Source organism: Eulemur rufifrons, chromosome 18, assembly GCF_041146395.1.
Source record: "Eulemur rufifrons isolate Redbay chromosome 18, OSU_ERuf_1, whole genome shotgun sequence".
NCBI lineage: Eukaryota > Metazoa > Chordata > Mammalia > Primates > Lemuridae > Eulemur > Eulemur rufifrons.
Genome location: NC_091000.1, coordinates 40,775,024 through 40,802,584, shown reverse-complemented (window position 1 = coordinate 40,802,584; position 27,561 = coordinate 40,775,024). Strand labels below are relative to the sequence as shown.

The window sequence follows — 27,561 nt, the reverse complement described above, 5'->3', positions numbered from 1 at the left end:
CCCCAAGACTTTCATCTCTAGCCCCAAGACTTTCATCTTTATCTCCAGGAGACAATTAAAGAATAGCCAAGTGACATGTTCCTATCTATGAGTGAAAGAAAATGAATGAAAGCCTATGAAATATTGCAAAATGAAGTAGCCTTCAATGTTACCACTAGTTTTATAATAAGAATACAGAAATAAGAAAAAGTGCAAATGGAGAGAAAATGGAAAATTAAAATTTAAACGATATCTTTTTATATGAGAGTGTGTTTTTCTAAGACACTGAAGATGTGAAGATCAAAAAATAGTAACTATTCAATATTTCTGGGAAGAAAAATCAGCCCATAAGCTCAGAAGTACAAATCACTACAAAACTACAAAAAGATAGCATAGTCACTGTCTGTAATACTCCCCTTATCTCAACAGATGAAATGACAGCGTGCATAGTGATATATGCAACTCACCGCCACTTATAAGGATAAATCCTGAGGAGGTTCCAAAGTTAAGTTGTAAAAAGTAAACCAAACTTCATGAACCTGATATCCATTCTACAGTCTACATATTTGAAGTCAGTGTTATTACTCCTAAAGTATAAAACTGAAATAAAGACAACCTAATTATGTCATTAAAACAGCATAATAGGCCGGGCGCGGTGGCTCACGCCTGTAATCCTAGCACTCTGGGAGGCCAAGGTGGGTGGATCGCTCAAGATCAGGAGTTTGAGATCAGCCTGAGCAAGAGAGAGACCCATCTCTACTAAAAAAAATAGAAAGAAATTATCTGGCCAACTAAAATATATATAGAAAAAATTAGCCGGGCATGGTGGCGCATGCCTGTAGTCCCAGCTAGTCGGGAGGCTGAGGCAGTAGGATTGCTTAAGCCTAGGAGTTTGAGGTTGCTGTGAGCTAGGCTGATGCCATGGCACTCACTCTAGCCAGGGCAACAAAGCGACACTCTGTCTCAAAAAAAAAAAAAAAAACAGCATAATAAAAACAGGATAAATTTTAGCAGCCATCATTATTTCATATGTGAGTACATGTGTTAATTTTCATGTAATAAGTAAAGAAATAAAATGCACTCAAAAATAAAACTTGCATTTATTGAGGACTTTCTATATGTCAAGCATGTTAGTAAGTGTTTTTATAGAGACAGCATGACATTATTCAAATTTCACAAATAAATAATTGAGGACAGGAGAGGTTAACTAGGCCTGTCTACTATCACATAGCAACAACAAGCAGCAGAGCTATGATTCCTAACCAAACACAAGAATAACAAACAAAAAATCAGCAAGCATCATAGACTGTCCATGGAATGTATGTTATCAATATGATAAAATTATTTCAAAAGTAAGTGTAATATTGGAATGTATTCACTATGAAATGACACAAATTATCTTAAATATAAACCTTTATTATCAACCAAATTAACTAGAAATTACTACTCTTTCACTAAGCAAGGTCTCAATTTTTTTTTTTAATAGGACAAAATTGGAATGAGGTCATATGGTGAGAAAAATTAGCCAGAAAATAAATATTCTCTGAGAGAATTCTGTGAGAAGCCTGAGAGTTGAGTTCCTTTCCATGTAAAATAGCGTATTTACTGCTGTCAGGTATATGAAGTCCTGTCATGTTGAGGAAGCAGAGACCTTTTTACCCCCTTCCCAGAAGGTTGACTAAAAGAAGGGATGTTTACATTACAGCAGGACAGACATAAGGCAAAACTTCTTGACAAGAAGAGTTCTTTTGTGATGAAAAAGACAATCAAGAGAGTTCTTGGAATCTTTCTCTCAAGAAAGCATCCCTCAAATACTGATAATTTATTGCCTTTTACTACTTAGCTTAACACCCTTCCTGGAGTTCTCAAGTTCTGACATTTTATGGTTGGATCTCACTTCACTTATGTTGGTAGCAATACAAGGAAGCCTCCTCTGGTCTTTCAATTTTGCAAAGTTATTGAGCTTTAAAAGTTTCTCCAAAAAGACTCTGTTCTTAACCCCAACAGAAAGCAAAAATAGCCTAACGAAGCAGATAGGGGAAGATTCAAGAGGCCTATTTTTAGGTTGCAGCCTACTCCTTTGAATGACATGTAACTCCAAGTCTATTATCACTCAAATAGGGAGGAAGGAAAAGTGGAGTGTTTTTTTATTCCACAAGGAAGGCAGAGTTCATTCCATGGGTGTAGATTGAACCTGACAGCATAAACAAACCCTGAAGTATAAGATGCTACCATAATCATTACCTGAAAATAGAAACAATAGTCAAGTTTGGAGATTGCAGGTAGATCATAGCTCTCTTAAAGGGCCTGGTATAGTCAAAGCGGTAATTTCAGTCTGTAAGAAATTCCTCTCATTCACTATGCATAGATACCTGTTTTTGTCCATTAGACAAATTAACTGAGGAAAAAGTATAAACTTTTAGAAGATGACAACCTTTCCGTTATTATTTTTTTAAGTAGCTATTTTTTTCAACCAAAGAAAAAATTGGTTGAAGTTAAGGGAATTTAAGTTAATATGAGTTAAGTGAATTTAAAACCCACATGTATCCCAGACTGAAAGGTACACAATAAATTAATACAAAGATCTTAACCCTCTAACAACTTAGCTTCATCAAACCAAAGGTGAGCAAAAATATTCAATGAGAAGAAGAAATTTACGATTTCCACACTCACAAAATCATTTCAGAATGACAAAATATATTTGTCTGATTAGAGTTGGATTATTCTCTTTTTTTTTTTTTTGGCTGGGGGGGAACTTGTTTAGAATGAACATCACGTGGCCAAGGCAGTGAGTACAGATCAGAAGATGAGCAAACTCTAGTGACTCTGCTTGACCTGTGCAGCCAAAGAGGGAAATGGTGGCCAGGCCAGTTCATGGGCTCCTACCTCACTCACAAGGAAGAGTTTGGAAGTCAATGCATACAGATTAATGGTTCAGAAAACACTTTCATCACCAAGTAAGGGACAAACTCTAAAGGTCCTGAGTACTAGCTGAACTCTAGTATCAGCAGCCTCATTGATACAGGGCAATTCAAAACGCAATGGACTTTCTATCCTGTAAGTATAACAGCTATTTGCTGCCGAAGATTGTTGAAGACATTTGTAGAGAGATTTTCATTCTAAACAAGTTCCCCACCAGCCAGGAAAAAAAAAAAAAAAAAAAAGAGTGAGAGAATAATCCAAATCTAATCAGACAAATATATTTTGTCATTCTGAAATGATTTTGTGAGTGTGGAAATTGTAAATTGCTTCTTCCCATTGAATATTTTTGCTGACCTTTGCTTTGATGAAGCAAAGTTGTTAGAGGGTTAAGATCTTTTTATTGATTTATCGTGTCCCTTTCAGTCTGGGATGCATGTGAGTTTTAAATTCACTTAACTCAAAACACATGCTGCTTACCATGCCTTGCAAAGAAGCGTGTGCTCTGCCTTCTGCTGATCTCACTGGCTTCCATTGCCCACTCTCCTGCTCTCTCACCATGTTGCAACAACACTGGCTTCCTCCCCGATAGCAATCACACCAAGACTTTTCTCATTCAGGCCCTTTGTACTTCCTGTTCCTTTTTCCAGGGATGCTCCTTCCCCACCTCTTCCTCTGACTGGTTCTCATCTGCCGGGTCTCACCTCCGTAAAGAGGCCTTCCTCACTCTCCCCACCTAACACAGTGCCTTCATCTAGCGTTTCCATCCATCATAACTCCCTATTGATTTCCTTTAAGCCATATATCCTGATTTAAAATCCTTTTTCTGTTTCTTGTTTATTGTCACTCACCCATTCTAATGTGGGCTCCATGAGAGCATACACCTTTCTAGTTCTCTTCGCTGCTGTTAAACCTCCTTGTTTAGAACAATCCTTCACCGCAGACAGAATGATCACTAGATTCTGGTGAGCCCATGGAGAGCCTGTATGCATCACAACTCAGAGCCAAATGGTGTGGGTATTATGCACAGATACATATGCCAGTCATCCTCACTTCTGTTTTCTTTATGTTTATTGGCAATCTAACCTTCTCAGTGAGAAGAATGGCAAAACAAAAGTGGAAAAGACCTAGGATAACAGGATTCACAAAAATTGTTGCTTAGACACCTCAAAGGAGTTTAATGCCTTTCAGTGCTTTAGACCCTTCTCATTTAGGGGACATTCAGTAAAAAGAAAAGAAAAGAAAAGAAAATGCTTTGTCCTTCAGCTGTGGCATCGTGAATTTGAATTTGTAAGAACAAGCCTTTTCATTTCCCCTCAATTTCTTCCACACAGTTTAAAGTCAGATTCAGATCCAAATCCTTTCAAATCCAAGGTGCTTTTTCAGCATAGGTAATTATAAACATTTCAAAGCAAGGTGAAATCCTTTAAGCTTTATCAGGCTGCTAAACAAATGAAAAGCTATTGGAATTGTCACAACTGTCTCAAATCAAACAAATACGATCTTCATTTTTCACAGATTTATTATTTGTGAATTCACCTACTCACTAAAATTTCTTTGTAACCTCAAAATCGATACCTGCAAGCACTTTTGCAGTCATTCACTGACATTTGCAGAGTGGTGAAAAACTGAGCCGCCCAACACACGTGTTTCTAGCTGAGGTCGAACCAGGCAATGCTCTGCCTTCTTCAGCTCTCAGGCTGTAAACAAGTGTTCTTGTGGCGGTCTATTTAATGCAAAGTTTTTTTGCATTTTTGCACTTTTTGTTTGCAGTTTTGCTGTTTATAACGGCTCCCAAGCACAGAGATGAAGTGCTGTCTAGCATTCCAGCACAAGAAGGCTTTATGTGCTTTACAGAGAACATACGTGTGATAGATAAGCTCCCTTCAGACCTGAGCTACAGTGCTGTTGACCGTGAGTTTAGTGTTACTGAATCAGTGTGTATTAAATAAAGTGTCTGTAAACATGTAAATGTTCGTTGTTAATGAATTAATATATATTAAATGTCTGTAAACAATATGTATTAAATGTTTATAAATATAAACACATATAAACAATGTTGTGTATTGAGCACTTGATGAAAATGTTGTGACAAGACTCAATTTCCACTAGGAGCAATGGTTCAGTATTAGCTAACTCAGTGTTAGAAGAGATTTTATAGAACCTAACCACTGGGAATAATGAGAATCAACTATAGACGCCTTTTGGGGAAGAAGTGTTAAGCTCTTCTAAACGGTTATTTGAGATTTGTAATCTCACCAGTACCTCTATCATCAGAAAGCATATCTCCCTGAATTTCATCGAAAAAAAAAATATTACGTGATGTACTATTCTTTCTCCCAGTCAATAATATATCATTCATGTTGGTATTGATTCAATGTGCTTTTATTTTCCAAGGCAGGAGATTATCTTCATTATTGACAAGGTAAAGGGATAGAAAAAATTAACAATAAAAAATAAAATCTCTAAATATCCAGAGATGTTTCTTTTATTAATTACTTCATAATTTTTTCTACTGAATATTTCTATCTGATCATTATTGGTGTATCTGTTAAAACATAGGTGAAGCCTTAACCTGACTGATTTTTAGAGTTGAAATCTTAGAAAGGAAGCTTACTATGATCATCACATTCAAAATTCAGAAGCCGTATGTTGAAGATGAAATATCAAAAGCTATAAAACATTCAACTGTGTTGCCCCCAAACTGTCCCAATAGAGCGAGATGGCAAAAATAAAACTTGGGAATATGAGGTTTTATAGAAATGTTGGAAAGAGTAAAGAAAAGCTTATTATTAAATAGCAAAAAAGGGGACTACAAAGATGAAATAAGAATTGGTAATGTGTAATGCATGAACCAAATATCTCAAATTTATGTCATTGCTCAAATTTTCCTACTCATCTGTTTCCCTTATTCTTACGTTTAGCCATTGCTTTTATATTGTTTCCATCATTACTTATAAATGCATTTCTCTTTCGTATAAGAAACTTAGTTTTTCAGGACTTAATGTGCACATTTAGTAGTAACATTCATTGGGTGTTGGGCAGGTGGTGGGGGGAGGAGGGGATGGGTATATTCATACCTAATGGGTGCAGTGCACACCATCTGGGGATGGACACACTTGAAGCGAAACATTTGTACCCCTGTATATGCTGAAATAAATAAATACATAAATAAATAGAAAGAAAAAATAAACATGCATTTCTCTTCTCCCAATGATTCTCTATGGTTTCCAAAATTCCATGAAAGCTTTATTTTCAAATAGCCATGTAATGAATAAGAAGGGAAAAACCAAATGTTCGGTTAAACATTACTTAGGTATAACCATTCAACACAACCTCAGCATTGGTACTGCTCTATACAAGCAAACAAATGAACGCTATATAGTCTATCTTAATTGCATTATGTTAGTAAAAATAATGTTTAGAGATATAGTATCACAAAATATTGATGTATGATCTACATTCAAATATTTACATTAGATTAAATACATTCTAAACAATAAGGGCAAAAGTTAACTAAACAACTATCTACAAAGAAATAAAGAAAATGAAGGAGGGCAAATCTTCTAAGTAATTATCACAAAGAATTTCTCAGTTTTTAAGGGGGGGATCTGATTTCAAACTGAGTGCTGAGAAGCATGGACTTTTTTAAAAATTCCATCTAAATACATCACTGTGAAATTTTAGGAGACTAAAGATAAAGAAGATCCTGAAAGTATCTACAAAAAAAAAATAATAAATGCACAAAGCAACAAAAATTAGATTTCTCAAACATTTGATGATAAAAGACAAGTGTGTAATTCCTTCCAAGTTCTAAGAAAATGTGATTTTCACCCTAGAAATCAATATCAAACAAAGCTTTCAATCACATGTGAGAGAAGAATTAAAGCCTTTGCAAACATTCAAGAGCTCAGAAAATTTATCTCCAAAGCACTTTTTCTTTGGAAGTCACTTTAAGATGTACTCAAGAAAAAAATCAGAATTAAAAACAAGGAACTTAAAATCAACGGGCCCAAAACCAAGCCCTCAAATCAAAAGAATGAAGGAAAGTTCCAAGTTGACAGCAGTGCACTTGGAAAATACCAATTTCAAATTGCAGGAAAACAGAAATCTCTAATGGGGTACTTTCCAGGCATAAAGTAGAGGATGAGATATATTAATGAGAGACTAGAATAATTTAAGTGTAAGATAAAATCACACAGTGCAAGGAAAACAATAAAAGTATGAGAAATTCTAAAATATTTTAAAACTCTGTGTGTAAAAAATATAATCTAAATCTAAATTATTAATAATTGCTCCAAATTAGAATATAATCAATGTTGAAGAAAAAAAAGCAAATGTATTCTGAAGAATAGGAAGAAATGATATGATTAAAAGATTAGAGATATTATGAAGAAGGAATTTATACCTTATCCCAACAGGAAAAAAAGACTATGAGTGATTACATTTTATGTATATATATACATACACACTGATATATGTATATGTTTTATTATTTTAACAAAATTGTTTTAAAATAATTTATCATAAGTGATAAAGAAAAATGGATTTAAAGCATGTGAAGAAATGCCAAGAAATAGTTATATGGTCAACCACAAAAGGATAGTACCATCCTAGGATGTCAGTTGTTTAGGAGGCTCAAGGGAAACAATCTAGATTGCACAAGGGGGAAGAAAGTAAGTCTTTAGAAAGACTAGGATCCACAAATGAGATACATAAGAATAAGAGCTTAAAAATATTTTAAAGCCACAAAGACATATGAGGACATTTGGGAATTTCAAATATTCAAGAAAGGAAAAAGCTACAAAAGTCATAGTACTTGGCTGTGTGGTGAATCATAGTCACCTACTTACAGGTAATTGTGTAAACAATACTAATTCATTTTTTGTCTTATAGAGTAAACCTATATATATAAAATGTATTAGGTAGGACCATTTATTTATAAATACATACAAAGTAGAATATAAATATTCTCAATCTTGACTCACCAATATCATCAACTCATAAAGTAGATAGTTGAAAGATAATATCAACTGTCAAAATAAGAAATATGGTTTCAAGTATATTATTAAAAATTACAATGAAAAGCAATAGGGCAATATAATTATGTTATTAATAATATAGATTTATCAGCTAGAAGAATAGGCAGAGGCAAGTTGTTTTCCATTCTGTCTTTATATGTTATTGAAAATTTTAAACATGCACATATTATATTGGAGAGAAAAAATAAACAAAAAATGAACATCTTTGAAATAATTTTTAAATGATTATATACAAAATTGACAGAAAAACAATAAACTAGGGCAAATAAATGAGCTTTCATTGTCAAAGAGGTACCAGCTGTTGTAGATATTATTAATATTCTTCACCATTCAGTTCTCCTATTCTGGACCCAAGAAGGATTAGTCTACCCTCTGTTGAAGTTAGTCATGGCATGTGGACAGCTCTGACCACTGATGTATAAGCGGAAGTGGCTTGGTCCTTATCTGGGCAGAAGCATTAAATTGCTAGATGTGCAACTCTCTGGTTCCATCTTCCTCTGCCATGGTGATCTTGAATAAATAATTCACACAATTCAATAGGAAAAAATACCAAAATGACAATAAAAATTGGGCAAAAGACTTTAATAAACTTTATGAAAGAAGACACATAAATGTGTAACAATGAAAAACCATTTTATGTAACAAAAACGATTTTCTTAGCTATCAAATACGTAAGAATTTTTAAAATTATGACAATGTCGAGGGTCTGAAAGCCTAGACTTTTCAGACTGTTGATAGGATTATAAATTAGATATGAATTTACTTAGCATATATCAGAAATATGTAACTAAATGCTTCAGGGCCTGTGATTCAGTAATTATACCTCAGTCATCAGAAATGAGAAAAAATATATGCAGAAGGATTTTCATTTGCAGCAATATTTTATAATGGATAAAACAAGAATTTTTAAAAGCTGCAGAAACTAGGAGATGGCTAATTAAATTATGGACATGAATATTATGAAACTATGAAAATGAAGTTTACAAATGGCTTTAATGCAGTTCTGCTAATGTAAATTTATATTTTTCACTGAGGCAAATTTTTTCTATTCAACAAAAGATACATTAAAATATAAGCAGATGACTAGAGTCTTGCAGAAATTCAAACACATTGTTTTAAGTTATATTGAAAGTTAAAATCTTTCCACTTTAATGCTCATGGAAAGACAATGTATTGGAAATGTACTTCAAGGCCCTTGTTCATTCTTTTGCCTCCATCAATAAGCCCACATTAAGTTCATAGTTCCACAAAACGTAGTGGTTAAAGATTTATAAATTTCCCTGAAGTTTGGCTAAAACTGCACAGTTCATGCCATGCACCATAAGGCAGACTGAAAGTATGTATTGATGCAAGTACCATTTTAGCGTTTTATTTAGTAATCCAGTTTAAATCAGATTTATATCATAAATAGCTTGATACTTGGCTTTAGGTAGAGCACATAATTGGTTTTTAAGACAATCTGGGGATAAAGCTATATACAGTATTAGTTAATAAAGCCCTGAGTATCTTAGTTCCTTCACCTTTCTTTATTGCATATAGATCGTGGTCTTTGGTTTTAATATTCTATTTGTGAACACATGTAAATTGTTACACTGAATTAACTTCAAAGTGATATTCAAAACTAAGTCATAACCATAACCCATTACTTAAACCTTGATATAGGTTAAGAAATATGCAAAATGAGCAATCTATTTAGGTGATATTAGTGCTATGACACAAGCCAAAAAACATAATAAAATCCTATATTTATCCCTCTGGGCCCAGTTAATGTTCAAAATCTGACATCTTCTCTTATTGATCTGAGACCCCAGTAACACAAAAGCACAATTTATAAAAGCACTGATCAGGAAACAAATGTCTTTTATAACTTTGCTTTGCCTATAACAGAGTTTTAATCTTCTTTATTTCATATTCTGGGTAAACTCCCTATTAGCTTTTAACTCCTTGAGGAACCATTTACTTAAGAAGAAAATCTGATACATTTCAAACCAATGAAAGAAAAATGGATTTGTTTATATACATTGTGACAATTTTCTAACCTTATAATGGAAAAAACAAAGTGGAATCCCTACTTTAGTCTTTATACCAAATAAATCCAGATGAATCAAACATTCATTTTGAATCATTAAATGAAAATAGGATGGTATTAAATAAAAGTATGGAAATTTTTAAAAATAATCTTAAATGAGAAAGGTCTTTCTGAGCAAGGCTCAAAAATCCAGTGGCAATACAACAATTTCTAAATTTGACTAAAGAAAATCTAAGAATATGTGCATTTGTAAAATATCACCAAGTGAAATTATGATGCTGAAAAGTCATAAACAGAGTTTGAAAAAACAAAAAAAAATGAGTCAAATAGCTGTAACACATGATAAAGTGTGTGTTATTTCAATGCATGTGCCAATAAGTAGTAAATAGACTCACAATAAACAGATCAAAAACTCAGAAGAACACTGGACAGGTATGAACAGGCATGTGCATGCACACACACACAGCCACACACATACACAGAAATGCAAATTTTGTGTTATCATTGTAAATTTTAGCAATGAGGTACCAATAGCAAAACTTTTAAAGGTTTAACACGCATACCGCTAGTGGTATTAGGCAGAACCAGACATATTCATACACTCTAGGTAGGACTGTAAATTGATTTGCCTTTTTTGAGTACCTAGCAAAGTTTTAAATGCAAACACCTTTTGACTGCAAGTTGTTTCACTCATAGCAATCTAGTCTTACAAACTCACTTTGACATGTTATTAAAAAAGATAAGAAAAGTACAAAACAACAATGATCAACAAAAGGCAGGCTAAATAACAACAGACTATCATGCAATAACTACAAAGAAAGAGGAAATCTCTGTGCAGATAGAAGAAGCATTCTGATTTATGTTAAGTAGAATGCAATCAAGATACAGAACAGTGTATATTATACTACCATTTCTGCAAATTATTTATAGTGATTCCATTTAAGTGGAATTGAAGAGGAAGGAAAACAATATTTATTAAATTCTCTTTTGTAGTGTTTTTAAAATTACCATATTCATGTTATTTTCATCATAATTTTTAAACTTTAAAATATAAAGACCTTAAGAATCTAAATTCAAAATTTCTGCATGTTTTAAGTCTTAAATCACCCACAAAACCAAAATGTTATTGTAAACAAATATTTTTAATTCTTTTATATAATTTTTGTCACATGTTAAAGCTGCATCAACTTTTTTCAGATAATCACAATTTCCCATCTGAAATCCTCAAACTGCTATCATAATCAAAGTTTAGATTATATAAAATCTGCTTTAACATTACAAGAGACACTAGCAAGGTGTTACCATCTCTTGGATTATTCAAAATAGCTATATGCATCAATACTTTTTATTTTGTAAAATCTTCTATTGTAAAACTTCTAACTTGCTTCTTCAATAACAAGCTAAAACAATATTTATTGTAATTCAATCATATAATCCAAATAAATTCATTTCTTTAAACACCACCCATCAATTTATGTAATCTATGCCAGTTAAACCTGAATTGAAGAGATTTTGGCAATGAAAAAAATCATATGCAAAATAAAACAAAAATTATCATTTCCAAATATGATTCAAAAAATTGAAATTGAAATTGTTTTTAACAGATCTGCAACTGGGATCACAGTTAACGTCAGTAGTTCCTCATTTGGCCATCCAGGTTTTCCACAATATATTCTAAATCAGTATTTAAGACAAAAGTTTTTCAACTTCCATCAAGAATCTTTTTTATATTTTCCTTACAAATCTTGGAATTACCATTTCTGCTTTTGAACATAATTTGATTCAAATCTAGTTCTGAAGTATAGAATAATATTTATAAATGATCTAGAAATAACGATTACACTACACATTCTAATGTAATAAGAAAATTATCTAGCTGACCTAGATTAATGACTTCTACTTTTGTCACAAAGAAAAAGATTTTGCACCCATGAATAATTCTGTTCTTCTAGTAGAGAAGCCTTATCTTGTTCTTTGTCACCTCAGACATTACTAAAGTGATTGGCATAGAACAAAGGTCTATGAAGGAAGGAAGAAAAGACGAAAATACTGTGGTCAGTTTTTGCTGCATACAAACAATGTAGGTGTAAATACTTTGACAATAAACATTTGACTTTTATCCAGTACATTCTACCTCAGGCCTAAACCCAAAGTCATCAATATAACTTTACCTTGTAAATATACAAATATGCTTTAGAAGAGTAACTTCGAACAAAATTTTTACTATATTATATTAAAGTGTTCATACGGCTACTGTTAACCACAATATAAGACAACGTCAAAATTAGTAGAGTCAAAACAGAATGAGCTAGTGAATGTCTTATAAACTACAAAAAAAATTTAGCTCATATGTAGGATGTCCTTGGTTTTGCTTATTATCAGTGTCTACATCCCCCTGCTCCATCTTTCTGCTCTCCAAAAGAAGTAATCTCTGGCCAAGTAATTATTTGAAAAATTTTCAAACCTTCTGGACTTTTTCAACAGACCAGAACCAGGCAAGAGGAGCCTCTTTACATGCTGGGAAAAGAACTTGTGAGGAAGATGACAATGCACTGGCCAACCAGCAGCAAGATGCAGGCAATTGATCTCCAGGGAAGAAGTCACAAAGCACCTGTCCCATGTTTAATGTCATTGAGTTAATGGGAAACACCTACTATCATTTTTATTGCTCAAATGTATTAATGGTGGAATTAGTAACTGAATAGTATCAGATATTCACAATAAATGTTAACCAGCATATTCATTTTTTAACTCATGCATGATTTTCAATTCTTGCTATTTGTTGAATTTTAGGGGGAAGGTTTGTGGATCAAGGACATATCAATTCTTATAAAATGTACATGTTGACTAGTTTTTGAAAAATAATAATAAAATAAAATCCTAGTCTCTAATGTTAGCTTTAATTATTATATTAAAGAAGCCTATTATTTTGAAAATTACATAGAAATAACTATTGGCTACCTTCTCTTTCGTGTATCTAAAAGCATGGAGCTAAGTATATGTGACTAATATGCATGCTCAGGGGAATCGGAATCACTGAAATTAGCAATATTAATCATTATATTATATAGGGCCACCACCCTCCTTTAAAACCAACAATTATGTTATGAGGCAGGTATTATAATGATCCTCATTTTACAGAGGAGGAAACAAGACTAGAAAGTTTAACTGATTTATACAAAGTCATAAAACTAGCATATGTTGGAGCCATAATTTTAATTCATGTCTGCCCATTCAAATATACTAGCAACATTGCCAAGTGAGACTGATAGAGGCTCTGGCTTTGGAAGCAGCCTACTGTTTTCTAAAGGAAAGCTTCTCTGCAAATTTATAGCAGCTTAGAACAAGTCATTTAAATTTTTTTTTCTCATCTGAAAATGGGTATAATAATAATTCCACTTTATTGGGTAAGTGAAATTTAACTTTACACAGCTACAGTGAAGATCAAACCAATATGAAAGGGTTCTGAACAGTAAAAATTTACACATAAATATAAAGTTATAAATATATAATCTTTCTAAAGGCAGGAATTTCTATTTTATTCTCCTTCACTGCTCTGAGCATACAATTTAGTTTGCCATAAAGGGCTGATATATAGGTAAAAAGGGAATATTGGGATCTTTTATCATAAATTAATCTAAACATTTATTTTTATATGTAATACCTCCAACGATATTATCAGGTATGACAAGGAAACTGAACCTTACCTACAAAGAGTAAAAAATGATTTCTACCATAAAACTACTAATTATATTCAAACCTATGCACTCCTATAATATTCTGAAATAAAAAAATAAGAAAAACAAGACTATTTTTGCCTAGTTCAAAAGCCTATTTTTGCCACCAAGCTATACTGCCACTTAGTTCCTCCCTTTTTCTTCATGGCCTCCCCTCCCACACTTTTAGAAATCTGGCAATTTCAGTGAATAATAAGGTGTTTAACAGTCTCTTGACTGTTTTTCATTTAAATAAATATAATTTAATTAATTAAATCAAATAAAATATTAGGAATCCATAAGGTGCTCAGTTCAACAAAGTGTTGGCATATCTTAATTGTGTGCTTGAAAGATCTACCAAGGATAAAAGAGTTTCAAACTGTTCAACATCCTGAAATGTAAGTGATATGCAATAAAGGGGAAGATGTAATACTACTCGAGTTTCAACACCTCAGATCTTAACAATCATTCTCATACTGTAGTGCACTAAACAGAACTTTAAGTGGCTTATGTGGTTTATTTGGTTAGTCTCTTCTTTGTCACCAAACAGCCTTGGTATATAAACAGGAGAAAAAGATTCCAACAAGAACCTAGAAATAATTTTTTTTTTCCTGTTCCTCTGCTTCTCATAGCAAGGCAAAGATTCCAAGGCAAAACTACCCAAAGATTATAACATAGAAAGTAATAATAAAATTTCACTAATTCTTTTGCACTTACACATGCCAAACACAATTTAGTGTTTTATGACTATTGTGTATCTTCAAAACAATCCTATAATGTATAATTCCCTTTTACAGAGCTGAAAACTGAGTCTTAGTGCAATGCCACACATCTAGCAGTAGGACTAGAATTCAGTTCCACGTGCAGATGCTTAACCAATGCTATTCTGTATCCAGGACATCAGGGCTGCAAACTGCAAAGATTCAAAGTTGTTTATCTTCACAGATGAAACCTTGTATATTCAACATTAAGATGACAACACTTGACTTTTCTGTACTCTTAAATGTCAATGAGGATTTCATGGTCTTTCCTCTGAAGAACTAAACTATATATGTAGCTTCTTGATATACCCCTTCTGCATTGTTGCTTGTGTTCCTAAAATTTGCTTTCTAAATGCAAATTAGTAATAACACTGTCAACTAGGAAAAACTAAAAAAACTGGTAAAACAAATAAAACTATAAAGTGTGAATATGCATGGAAATTATAAAGCCAAACAAAATCCCAGTTTCATGCATAAACTAAAAACAAGATTGAAACTTTCAATTCCTCACGATCAGAAGATGAGACATGAATGAAGAAAAAACAATCATTACATAATCTGGAATGTATGTCTCAAGAAAACTTAGGAAAGCACACATACCACTAAAGATCTCCACTTCCAGGGCCCTTCTTGGCAAAGACTTGGAATAAGAAGAGATACTTTCATTTCTTTCTTTCTTTTCTTTTCTTTTTTTTCTTTTGAAAACCCTTTCCACACTACAGAATTTTCAGAGCTTTTTTTGGTGGTAGCTGGATCAGTGAACACAGATAGTTCTTTTAATTGAATATGTATAATTCACAATAGCTTATATAAAGTCCAGTATGTTTGAAATGTTCCCAACTAGTACCACTAAAGTGTATATGACAGTATTTTTAAATGTATTGTCCAAAACTAATCACTCCATACCTTATAATCCTTAATTTTCAGAATGAAACTACTCTTTCTGTTCTCTATTTCAGTCTTCATTTGTCCTGTGAATAATTTTCGAATAATGAACTTTGATGACAAAAAATTACATATGGTTTGAGAATTATCATGAATTTAGTTAAATTTTCTTCCAAGACATGCTAATATTTTTAAAATATATGTAGGATTGCTTAAAATATTTTTATTTAAAATATTATTTCCTTAACAGCAGGTGTTAAAGAAAGAGACATATATCACTGCTGATAAACTAAGGGATAGACTTTTCTGTGTTCTGCTGAGATGATCCTTCAGTTGGAGTTGCTACCTCTCAGGTTCCCCAGACAAGAAACAGGTTTACTATGACACAGTCCATGCTTCCCATAAAATTCACAGTCTAGTCGTGTGTTCCATATTATATACTTCTACCTATAATGTTTTTCAAAACTTTTCAGTCAATATTTTACCTCATAATTTTCAAGGATGAGTTTTTTGCCAACCCAGAATAATACAGCACCTTAAATTTGTGGTTTTGCCTGAGAAAAATGCATATTGCCTCCTTTTCTTCTGGTCTCTCTCTGGAAATAGTAAATGGCTCCTATTATTTATCAAAATTAACATTATGATAAGAATTCAGTCTTTTATAAAAGTAGCTCAATGTTAGTGCAGAGATTAGCCATAGACATGCAAACTAAGCAAACATCAAGTAAAAAAGAAGCTTAAAGAAAGGAAGGAAGGAAGGAAGGGAGGGAGGGAGGGAGGCAAGCAGAAGGGAAGGATTTATTCCCAGTTCTAAGTTCTTACAGCTCTGCCTAGTACACCCAGTTATACTGCCACTTAGATAGAGTTCTTCCCTTTTTCTTCATGTCCTCCCCTCCCACTTTTAGAAATCTGGCAATTTCAGTGCATAATAAGGAAAAAGAAATATTTTTCCCTCACCCTGAAAATATTTATTTCAATATGCCTACTGTAACTATTTACTGAAGCATAAGAAATAAAATATACATAATCAAATTCCTGACATATACTTACTGCAATGGCCTGAATACTGATGCCAGAGAAATTATGGAATGAATGCTAAATCTGTAAAAGAACAGTATTTTATTTGTTTATTTGTTTTCTCAAATTCCTGAGCTCCAGCTGGTCTTCTACCTTAGCATCTCCAGTAACTGGAACTATAGGGACACACCCCCAAGGCTGGCTAATTTTTTTATTTTTTTTAGAGTCGGGGTCTCACTATGTTGCCCAGGCTGATCTTAAACTTCTAGCCTCAAGTGATCCTCCTGTCTCAAGTAATCTCCTCCCAAAGTGCTGGGGTTACAGGTGTGAGCCTCTTACCCATTTCTGAACAGTATTTTAATGCAGAGACTTAATTTTAGCAGCAAAAGGTTTATGGGCTAAGGAAACTTTTGTTATATCTAATTATATCACTTGAGTTTCAATTAAATTTATGCTAAAGTTGGAAATGATCAACCTAAGTCATTTTCTCCTATAGGGTTGAACAATTAGGTAATACTCCAGTATATTTTAATAATAAGCACAGAATAGACATAATTTATTTAAACATATTTCAGTCACTTCTATCAGTAAATAGAGTGTTTAGAAAGCTTAGATTACAAATATTTCCATTGCAAGGGTACCTTCTCAGGTGCACTGAAATTCATCAGAGGGAAAGTATCAGAGGACCATAAAACAAGTGAATATCACAGTATTTATTTGAATTAATCACATGAAGGACAAATAAACTTCACAGAAACAGGATACCCTATTTGAAATGTTTTAGACAAACTAAAATTTAAGCCATTCCTCAATTCAACTCAGTTTGTGCTTATTTTTTAAATACTGAAATAATCAGGAAAAAATGTAAGTATTGACATAGCACAGTCACAAATAAACTATATAAAATTATAAACTAAAATTGTAAAGAACAATCCAAATAGTACAACCATAAAAATTATGTCATTTGCTTGAAAAATACTAAGATATATGAAAATCAAAATGATCTGAAAAACCATCTACTCACAAATTCCCTTTCTATAATGAACCTAGTATCTCCTAAACCTATTTGTTTGATTCAGTGGAAGACACTAACATTTCAAGACTCTAAATTTTAAAACTGTCTTTAACCTAAAGCTATAAATTAATAGTAAGTACTTTGGACAATTTTTCTAATACTGTGTGTCGATGTGTGTGAAAAATAAACATATAACAACCAGGTGTTTGCCCAAGTAAATTATCCATAGCATGAAAATAAGACAAGACAAAACTGTTGGAAAACAAATTCTAAAGATAGATCTCAGGCCCAAAAGAGGAAAAAAAACTGCATACATACAAAATAATCATACACATTAGTGCAAATAGAGCAATCCATCCACGACAAGAAGCTAGATCCATAACCTTCTCATAGCCAAATACCCTCTAAAAGAAAAAATAATATTTTTGTAATTCTGTACTTTTTAAAAATTTGCACTAAAGGAATTAGTACAAAACATTGTGGCATATAATATCCTGGCTAGGGTCAGAGAGGGGGTTACTAAAACAATTTTGTGGCCAAAGAATATGTGCAGTCACATTTGTAATATCTAGAACTAAAATAGAAGCTGAGCAGGCCCATAACTGTCAGGGCTCTTATAATGGAGAATTGTGTTCTAACCACTTGCAACATGGCTTTTGTATCATCCTAACAGTTAGCATTTATAAATCCTGTTTAAGATGTGCATTGTACGTATATTCAGCAAATCATTTTAACATATATCAAGGTAGCTTTAGGGATAAAGATAATAACTTTAAATATATCTAGCTCATGGATGAAAATGAAAAATAAATATATTATACCTCTGTTGAAATAGGATTTGAAGCAGATACAAAATAAATTATTTTGAAATCCAAATGCATAGCAAAAGCAAAATTCTAACTTTGAAAAGTATAATACTATGATAAGAATATCTTCTATACATTTACATGTGTTTAAAAGGTAAATAATTATTAAGTGCCTCAATGCACTGGGAAGGGAGCTAAGCTTTGTGAAGGACACCATGTTAGCAGCAGCATGGCCCTGCCTTCAAGAAGGCCACATTTTCCATTCTCCCTGTTCATTTAAAATTTTTTTTATTTTATAAATTAAAATGATCTAAAATGACAATATACGTTTAAATTTAATAGTACTGAAAAATAATGGATGTTAGACCTCTTATCAACACTACCACACTTATTTTTTTTCCAAATTAGTAAAACCTGCTTTGATTAACACTTAGATATTTGAAAATTTTAAAACCATTGGTGATTTTAAAATTTTAACTTTGACTTCAACAACTTATTTTCCTGTTGTACTGAAGAGGCACAGTCACATAAGAGGTTTGGCAATTATTTGCATCATTAGAGAAAATCTCAGAAATTTTACCTAAAACTTGTCACAATAAAAGAGCAAATATTTAATGGAATCTGAGGATTCTTCAGTAGAATCCAGTTAAAAAAGAAAGGAAATGTAATCTACCCAGTGGCCATTAATATCCTAATCAAATGTTTAAACCTAATACATTTTAGCGCTGAGTGTAACGTATCCTCTGCGCACTTAAACAAAAAATTTTTTAAAACGATAGTTCCCAATCCAATTTAGATTTTATTTCCTATAATAGCATTTGCTGTAGAGATTAAGTACTTCTACTACGGACTTTTTTTTTTTTTTTTTTTTTTTTTAAGGGAGAAGGAAGAGGAAGAGGAAGAGGAGAGGGGAAAAAAAAAAAAACACATAGTCTCTGAAAAACTCAATTATACCGCAACACGTACTGCAATAATTAGGAAACAACTGCTTTTTTTTTCAGCCTTCTTTAAAATTTTCAGGGCTCTAAGCAGTTTGAAAGTTTACAACGTGTTATTGGAAGAGATTACAGGAAAATCTAAGATCTGGGCATGAATCAGCATCGCCTTGTCATAATGCCACAGTAGGATGACCCCAGCATTTTAAAGGCTTGATGTGAAGCAGAAATGCCCCGTCCTTCTAGAGCCAACAGATTAAAGCTTAGAAAACTTCAAACAGGAATAGTTTGGAATAAATTCTCACTAATTTTAAGTTTCTATAGTTTCAAATGGTAATATTTATTTAAATACTTAGTTTATCTCATCTCAAAATAGAATATTTCAACTGATGCCATTCTTTGATTTCTGTTTAGTATACTCTATCGTTTTCCTGAAATTCTCTTGTGATAAGTGAAGTATGAAAATTTAACTACAAATAATTCAATAACAGATTTATTATTCTGATATAAAAAAACTATTTCTTTCTTCAAATTCTCCAATTGAATATAACTGAATATTTATAACACCAGGGTACAAGGTATTATATCCTGGCATATGTGTTCATGGTTTTATTCATACCATGAATTCTTGTCATTGCTTAGAAGTGTTCAACTTAAGTCTGGTTCTATGAAATTTTTGCATATATTAAAGTCAGTACTTCCAGGTTTTTGTGAATACCTCAACAAAAATGACAAAACATGATATAGCTCAGCCAATCCTAAGTACTTACACTGTATAACCATAAATAGACGTACACAAACACACACACACACACACACACATATACACACGCGCGCACACATACACACAGGGAATTTCATTCATCAAAGTATAATAAAGGCTCAGCAAACATGAATTAATTTGATGAACACAGATACACCATCTCAATAATTCATGACTAAAATTGAATGATAAGAAATACATATCAAAAATGATATCTGGGGAATCAAGATTTAAAAACAGAAGAAATAGAATTCTCTCTCTTCCAAGATCATTTACAATCTATGCTTTTCGTATAAGTCTTTACGAACCAAATCTACAAGAATATTTAAGATAATCTATTTTAAAAATAAAATTTAGGGCACTCTGTTTTTAAAAGCCATTGAAAGGTATTTTCCAAACAGCATTTTAAATGATTTTTTTCAAGTTAATGACTTTTCTTTAAGTTTCTCTAAATATACTTGTTTACAATATTTTAAAAGGTATTTAGTGTGTGCAACAGTTTTACAAAAGAACAATATTTTCTCCAACATCTCCATCTGCTGGTTTAGAGAAAAAGTAGATTTTTACTTGCTGTTTCTTTAAATTTAATATTTTTATAATTTATTTTGTAGTATGTAATTGAAATATAAAATTGTTAAATTATTTGTAACCAGACCAATAACTATTTGTTAAAGCCATTCATTAAAAGAAATAGAAGGGGAAGATTTTGAAGAGTAAATTCAATATTTAATACTTTTAATCCCCAAATCCTATGGGATCATATACTCCTGCTTGTAACCCTTTAGACAATTTTATTTTAACAAGTTTGAGTAATTATCAAAGCATTAAAATTTAGTAAAATTTTTTTAGAATGTAAAAATTCTTAGTATCTTCCTAAAATCTGCTGCTGATTTTTTAGTTAACTATGTACAATATGTTTGTGTATGTGTATATATATACATACCACAATATCAAATTTATTATTTTCGATAAAGTCAGATTTTTTAGTTACTATAATAAACTGCTTGTGTTTAAGAACTACTAGAATACTCTCACATATTAAAGTTCCTAGACAAGACCACAGTTGCCAATGCACACTAAATGCATCAATGCACACTAAATGCAAGGCCTCAAAAGAGTATAGAGGGAAAAGGCCAGAGAAAATGAGTTACCATGGGAAAAGCATTCACTTATTTACTGACAACTAGAAGGCACTCATTTAATATTTATTGAATGAATGAATGAATGAATGAATTCCTGAGGCCCATCACTGGTTTCAACTGCTGAACATATCAAGTGCTGGTCTCCATTTTTTTTTTTTTTTTCTGGTTTTATGCTTTCTACTTTCCCAAAATGAGGCTTATGTTTGAAAAACCTTTAGGAAAAAAATGTCAGTATTATCTCTAGCTGAGAAGAAAGGGAAGGAGGAAAAGAAAGAAGGAGTAAGGGGAGAGAGGGACCAAAAGAAGGAAGGAAGGAGAGAAAAAGAAAGAAATTGGAAATCTGTCTTTGTTTCCTCAGGTACCCATGGAAACAAACGGGAACAAACAGGTGCTTTCATGATCCCACTGCGATTGTGAAAGGCAAGGATGTGGGAGCTCAGTAGTCATTTTACTCAGTTCAGAATAGAGTGAATTCATTTCCTTTGCATAACCTTAACCCATTCGGTGGATCTCTCTGGATCCTTATATCAGTGTCAACCTCAACATTTTCAAATTAGTTCCTCCAAATAAAATTAAGTTAAATTTTCTCTTTTGATATTATATTAAGGTATAAAACTCAACTTTCTTAATATATAAATTTAAGCCTGTGGGATTTTTATGGTTGAAAGAACAAGCCACTTTGTGAGCACTGAATGATGTTCCATGTTATTCAATACTGTAGTTAAAGAACAGAATTCCTGAGATTTCTGGAGGAAATGGGGAAAAGATGTTTTGGTCTTAGCTATCAATGTATTTAATGCTGTTCTTTCCACTTTTTTTTAGGAAAGAATCATGGACTCCCCTGACTAAAAAGGCAAGAAAACAAAGAATAGAAGAATAGGCATTGGAGAAAAACCTTGAGCAGGATTTAAATGATCAAGACTCATCTAGACAAATTTGACACTGGAGACTTCCATTCATTTCCTGACTTTGTGGTTGCAGTTTACATAAGCATCTCTCTCTCTCTCTCTGTCTCAAGAGTTAAACTAATTTTACATTTTCTATTGTCCTTAGCACACAAAAAATGAATGATACAAATATTCCATTTCATTTTACAATCTCTAAATTTTGAAATTCCTAAAGGAATAAAGAAATTGAGTCACAAAAATATTAAGTGATTTGCCAAGTCAATGAGTCAATGTCAACTCCAGAAAATTCTATCCTATGAGCCTCTCTTCTCTAACAGTGCTTCACGAGATCTTTGTAGCAATCAGTACCATTACTTACAAAATGGGAGCTGCAAATGCTGTGATTCTGAATTCCCATGTGGCATCTTTAAAATGTGTTCAGTTCCTTAAAATAATTTGTTTTCCTTGGATAATAATCACTGGAGGGGTAATTTTAGGATCTGGAGACATGCACATGTTTATTTCAGCTTCACTTTCAGAGAGAAAAAAATATGTGCAAATGAAGATTTGATTATTCCAGCTTCTCAGATCTATGAATTAAATTGTGTAGTTTTTTAAAAATGAAATGCATGTGTTTATTACATGGATGTGTTCTTGTTTTTTGAAAATTCATGGATGTATAAATGTGTTTAATATATGTACATATTCTGGCTGTATGTCTTTTCAGTAAAATTTATATTTAAAAAAATTAAAAAAGATAGACTGACGACCTACATCTAACCTAACCTAACCACAATCCTTGATCTTTACAAAACCTCAACACAGTAATTCAACATTTGTTGGAATCAAGGCATATTCATTTTGTACAGTGGACATATCTGTTATTTTCTCAGTAAGCTCCTCTCATTATTTTCACCAGTGAGTGAACTCAATCATTAACTGTTTTCAAGAAGTACAGCTGTCAGTACTTCCACTTCACATTTAAAATCCGTGGACTTTCTATACACATAGGCTTTCTTTAGGATCCATTACTTTTCATGGCAATTTCACACGACTGTGCAATTCCATACAGTTAGATACTCAGCGCAGTTGCAGGTCAAACTTATAATTCAGGAAAAAAAATGGAAACTTCTTTATATCAAATGAATGGTCTAAATCTGCTAGGTAAATAGGTCAAGCACAAAGCTTTCAACATTTAATTAAAGCAGTTTCTTTGTAGGCATATATGCTATGTACTAAAATTTTCTGATACATTCTTTTACCGACATTTTCCAAAGCTGCAAATCCACTTTAAGTGGTGTCTCTCCCCCTCCCTCCAGCCCCACCTTTCTTTTCTCACTTGGCATCAACATTTGAAGAAAACATGTAGAACTAAAACCCTCTCCAATCGGTCCTTCATAAGCAATTGAACTCTAGGCATCCAATATGACCACAATAATGCCCTGTTCTATCAATGAAAGAAAATCGCTTCATTTCTTCATTCATCCGGGTGACAGTAGTTGCAAAGTGAGCTGATGTTTCCGATATTATAACTAAGCTAACTCATTTAATATATCACTAAAGCTTAACATGGGGGAAGTGGGATGGCAACCAGTTGTTTGTCTAACGTGGGAACGCTGCAGCTGGGCTTCTGCCGTGGTAATTTTCCGCTAGCTCCTTTCCACTGTAGCCAAAGTGGGAGGTGAGCCATCTGCAAATCTCCCCCAAATCGCTATCTATGAAATAAAGACTGCGAACGTCGCGGCAGGGAAGACTCGGCCCAGCCCGGCGGCAGGAAGTGATGGCAGCTGCCGGGAAGAGGCAGGAGCGCGGCGGCGGCTGCACGGCCCACGCCGGGCGGGGGAGGCAGCGCCGGGACGGGGGCCTGGAGCCTTCGCACCCACCGAACCGTTTAGACGCCTCGCTGCTCGGTTTCTAGCACTTTATCTAAAGGCTTCGCGGAGCTTCCTAGCGAGTCCCGGAGCACTGCGCGGAGTGAAAGGGCTAACATGGAGAACTGCAAAGACTAAAATGGCTGATCAGCGACTTCTCCAGGTTTTCAAACTCGGCTGGATCCCACCGCTTTAAAGTCCTTTTCCTCTGGCTGCCTTTGCTGGAGCCCCGGCTACCTGAGAACAAAGCGCGCCCGGCCGGGAGCTAACCGCGGCGCCCCCGGTGGCATTGCCCCCTTCAACTTGGGCTGAAGCTCAGCCGAGCAGGGGGAATGGACAGCGCTCCCCCTGTCCCCTCCCCCCCACCCCACCCCAGCCGGCGGAGTCTAGGCCTGCGTCAGCCTCGCTCCTCGCCCCTCGGGTGGGCGTTATGTAACAGCACCGAGCCCAACTCCACAACCATTTCGACAACTTGTCCCACGGAAGAGGAGACCGTGGGGCTTGCGGAGGCCATAGGGTGAACGCGAGCTGGAGCTGCAGATCTAAACCCCAGGGCCGCAGGCGCGGGCTGCAGCTGCCAGGGCAGGCGGCCGGGCTCCGGCAGTCCCCCGTGGGATCCGTCCAACAGCCTGACAGCGCGCCCTGGGGAACAACGTGTTCTCTGTGGGCAGGGTGCCAGCAGGCGCGCAATGGAGGGAGGAGGCGGGGAGGGCTTCTCTTCAAGCACTCAAGATGAGCGAAAACCCTCCAAACCCAAGGAAGCCCCCCTCCCAGCTCCAACTCTCTCCCTAGCTCCCTAATGCGCACATTCTTCAATTCCTTTCACCCCCTCTTCAACCCCCTCCAGCCAGCAGGGGTCCCCAAGATTACAGCCACCTTCTCTCTACGCCGTCACACGCACGCGCGTGTGCAGTCACTCACACCCACACTGACACGCAGAAACACACACACACACACACACCACCCCACATTCACACTCCATAGCTTTCTGCGAGCGGCACCCGAAAGACATGAATATTCATTACTTACAAGCATTGGTGACTGCGAAGCTGTTCGCCACCTCCAAATTGTCGATGTGGGGTGTCAGTCTGAACTCCGAAGTGGAAAACTGAACCATGCCTACCCGAAATGCACTGTATTCTTGATCGGCGCCCCTAGGAAATAGCCCCCCTGCAAAGAACAAGCACCAAGCAAGGGAACAGTGTCAGTGCCCGGGAGGGAAAGGAGGGGTGCACGCTAGCGCCCAACAGTCCAGGAGTCTCTTATTCACGCTAATAGGTCGAATAAACGGACTTGGGCAGCAGGGATCAAACATCCAAAAGGTAGCCAAAGGGTCAAGACACAGATGACAGTCTGAGGGCAAGGTAGGTGGCCAGAAACGTTAGCCTGTCCTCATAACCACAGCTTTGCATTCAGACCCCAAGAGAATCTGAGCAGACTGGAAAATGTTAAGGCAGAATTAACAAAATTGGGGGATCAGAAATGAAAACACCTTTTTTTCTATTGTATCAAAGACATAGTCGTTTCCCTTTGCTCCATCCTAAGAAAATATGTATATTCTAGGTAGTTTAAATCTGGAATGCAGTCAAGGTATGACATAAGTCTACATGACATGAATTAATTTGAACAAAGATTACCACCAAATTATGCACAATTCAAAAGCATAGCACAAAGGGTACCTACCTATCTGTATGCTGTTAGAAGAGACACCAAAAATCAGTCCCCATAATACAGGAGAAAGGAGGACAGAAATATGCATAATCTTTTGCATTTCCAAGAAAAGTAGAGCATCCACAAAATACCCTTTTTTTTTTCCTTTTCCTCCTCTTCCTTCTTTGGCCGTTCTCCTCAGCAAATTAGATCCTTTGCATTTTGAGACAGCAATTTAGCACCAAGCTGCTAAAAACCTGAAGTGGAGGCAGAAGAATCCCTATTTCCCAGGTCCTGCTGGTGGCTGCTGATGCCCTGCGCCCTGTCCCCGCTCCCGAAGTCCGGAGGACTGGCTGAATGCAGTTTTCAGCGGAGCTGCCGCTGTGGTCCCAGTGTCTCGGAATATTCAGCACCCTCCCATGCACTCACACACACTCACCCTCTCGCGCGCGCTCTTCTCGCTCTCTCCTCTCTCACGCGCGCGAGCGCGCACACACACACACACACGCACATACACACACACAGGCAAGTCACAGAGATGGGCAGGCAGTCCCGGACGCGCGTGCGCGCCTCGTGGTAGGCGGCGGGCGCGCGCAGCCACCCCTCCCCCGCACGGCGCCCAGCACCCCTCACCGCCCGGGCAGCGCCGCGTGCGCGGCGCTGAGAAAGCGCAGCTCCAAGTCGAATAGCCGCTGTCCCTCCGTGAGACCTCAGGTCTCCGAGCTGTCGCGCCCACCGCGCGCTTCTGCCTTTCAGCACCGAGGACAGCGCTTCACTCCTGGCCCGGAGCTACCTCTGAGCCGCTCTTGCAGCTGCTACCGAGATGCTCCAGCCTGGACCAAATGCAGCAAAGCTGATTTCTGGCTGCTGTACAGGAGAAGCCGAATTGCTAATTGTTGTCGGCGGTGGAGAGTTCTCTCACCAGGCCCTGCTGTCTTACATTAAAAGTAATTTTGATTATCTTCCTCTCCTGTGAAAACCCAGTTAGCAATACAGAGACGCTGCCATCCACCTCACCTGACCCAGCAGGAAAGCAAACAAGCACACAAAATACCCATCGAAGAAATGTTCCAAAACTGTGAACTTTAGCTTCATGTGTTGTAGCCAGGATCCAGGGAAAACCCAAAATTCTGTCTTTAAAGGCTAAAGTCGCCTAGGAGATCAAGACTGAATCTTTGAAATACTTTGCATGGAAATCCCATCTTTAGAGCATATTCCGCTAGACCGCGATGCCGGCTTGCCTAGCTACAGCGCGTGCGGGTCCCTAGCAGCCGTCACTACAGCCTCCCTCCCCTCGTAGGGACAAATAGACGTGGCTTCTTAGAAGCCCTTTCTTTATATAGATTGAAAGCAGGCGAGTCCGTTTTAAGCAAAGGCTCACAGGAGGAGGTGATTAGAAGATGAAGGTAGTCTAGAAAGGCCTCAGAGCTACAGAATCTTTCCCAGAGACTTAGTTAGAAACCGGATTTTGGCCCATCGCGTTTTAGCCCTGAGTTTTGAAAAATCACTGTCTAAAAAAAGTTAAACTCCCTCACTGCGTTGAACACTTGAGCCACTGGGAAAGAAAGAGGGGTTAGGGATAGAAAGTTTGTGGGAAGAGAGTTGGTGGGGAATGATGAAAGATTGGACTTCCCCAGGTGGGATTTACTTTCTTCCCACTGCTTGTCAAGCCCATCTCTGGGAACCTGCTCTGGCAATTCCCTCTGTTGCCTCATAAATTCTTCACCAAGTTGTGCATCTTTTGTGGTTTAAACAAATAGAGGAAGATTCAGTGCCAGGGGCTGTTTCCAGGAGGAAGAAGGTTGGAGCTCACAATATTAAAGGGAGAATTAGCTAATATTCCAAAATGCCACAAGAGTCTATCATGCTATTTTCTTGTGCAGTTGTGACATTAATATCATGTCTGAAGCCTCCGTGTTGACTGTATTATCTTATACTTTCCTCTTATTCACACTGGGCCTCAATTTACCTACTTTAAAAATGAGAAGGATGAACACAGTGGACTCTAAGATTCTTAAATCCTATATTTCTGTGATTTCAACTTATGACCTTCCCCTCTTTTTGATATATTCTTAAACTAGGAAATTAGAATAGCCATAATCTATTATTAAGCTTTTATATTATAGGTAAAAAATATCTCCTAA

The 27,561-nt window shown here is 35.5% G+C and overlaps 1 protein-coding gene across 4 annotated transcripts in view; it reads right to left on the bottom strand.

Annotated features, from left to right (window-relative positions):
• GRIA2 (glutamate ionotropic receptor AMPA type subunit 2) overlaps positions 1 to 26,245 on the bottom strand; it is a 139,255-nt gene extending 113,010 nt beyond the window's left edge. For 2 of the 4 annotated variants that reach the window (XM_069493532.1, XM_069493534.1), the window contains exons 1-2: positions 25,451 to 25,854; positions 24,797 to 24,937 (exon numbers count right to left, since the gene is read on the bottom strand). In XM_069493532.1, the coding sequence (XP_069349633.1) occupies positions 24,797 to 24,937; positions 25,451 to 25,538 (229 nt within the window). In that variant the 5' untranslated portion in view covers positions 25,539 to 25,854. The other 2 variants (XM_069493535.1, XM_069493536.1) reach the window with 2 other exon arrangements.
• Between the last annotated feature and the right edge of the window lie 1,316 nt (positions 26,246 to 27,561).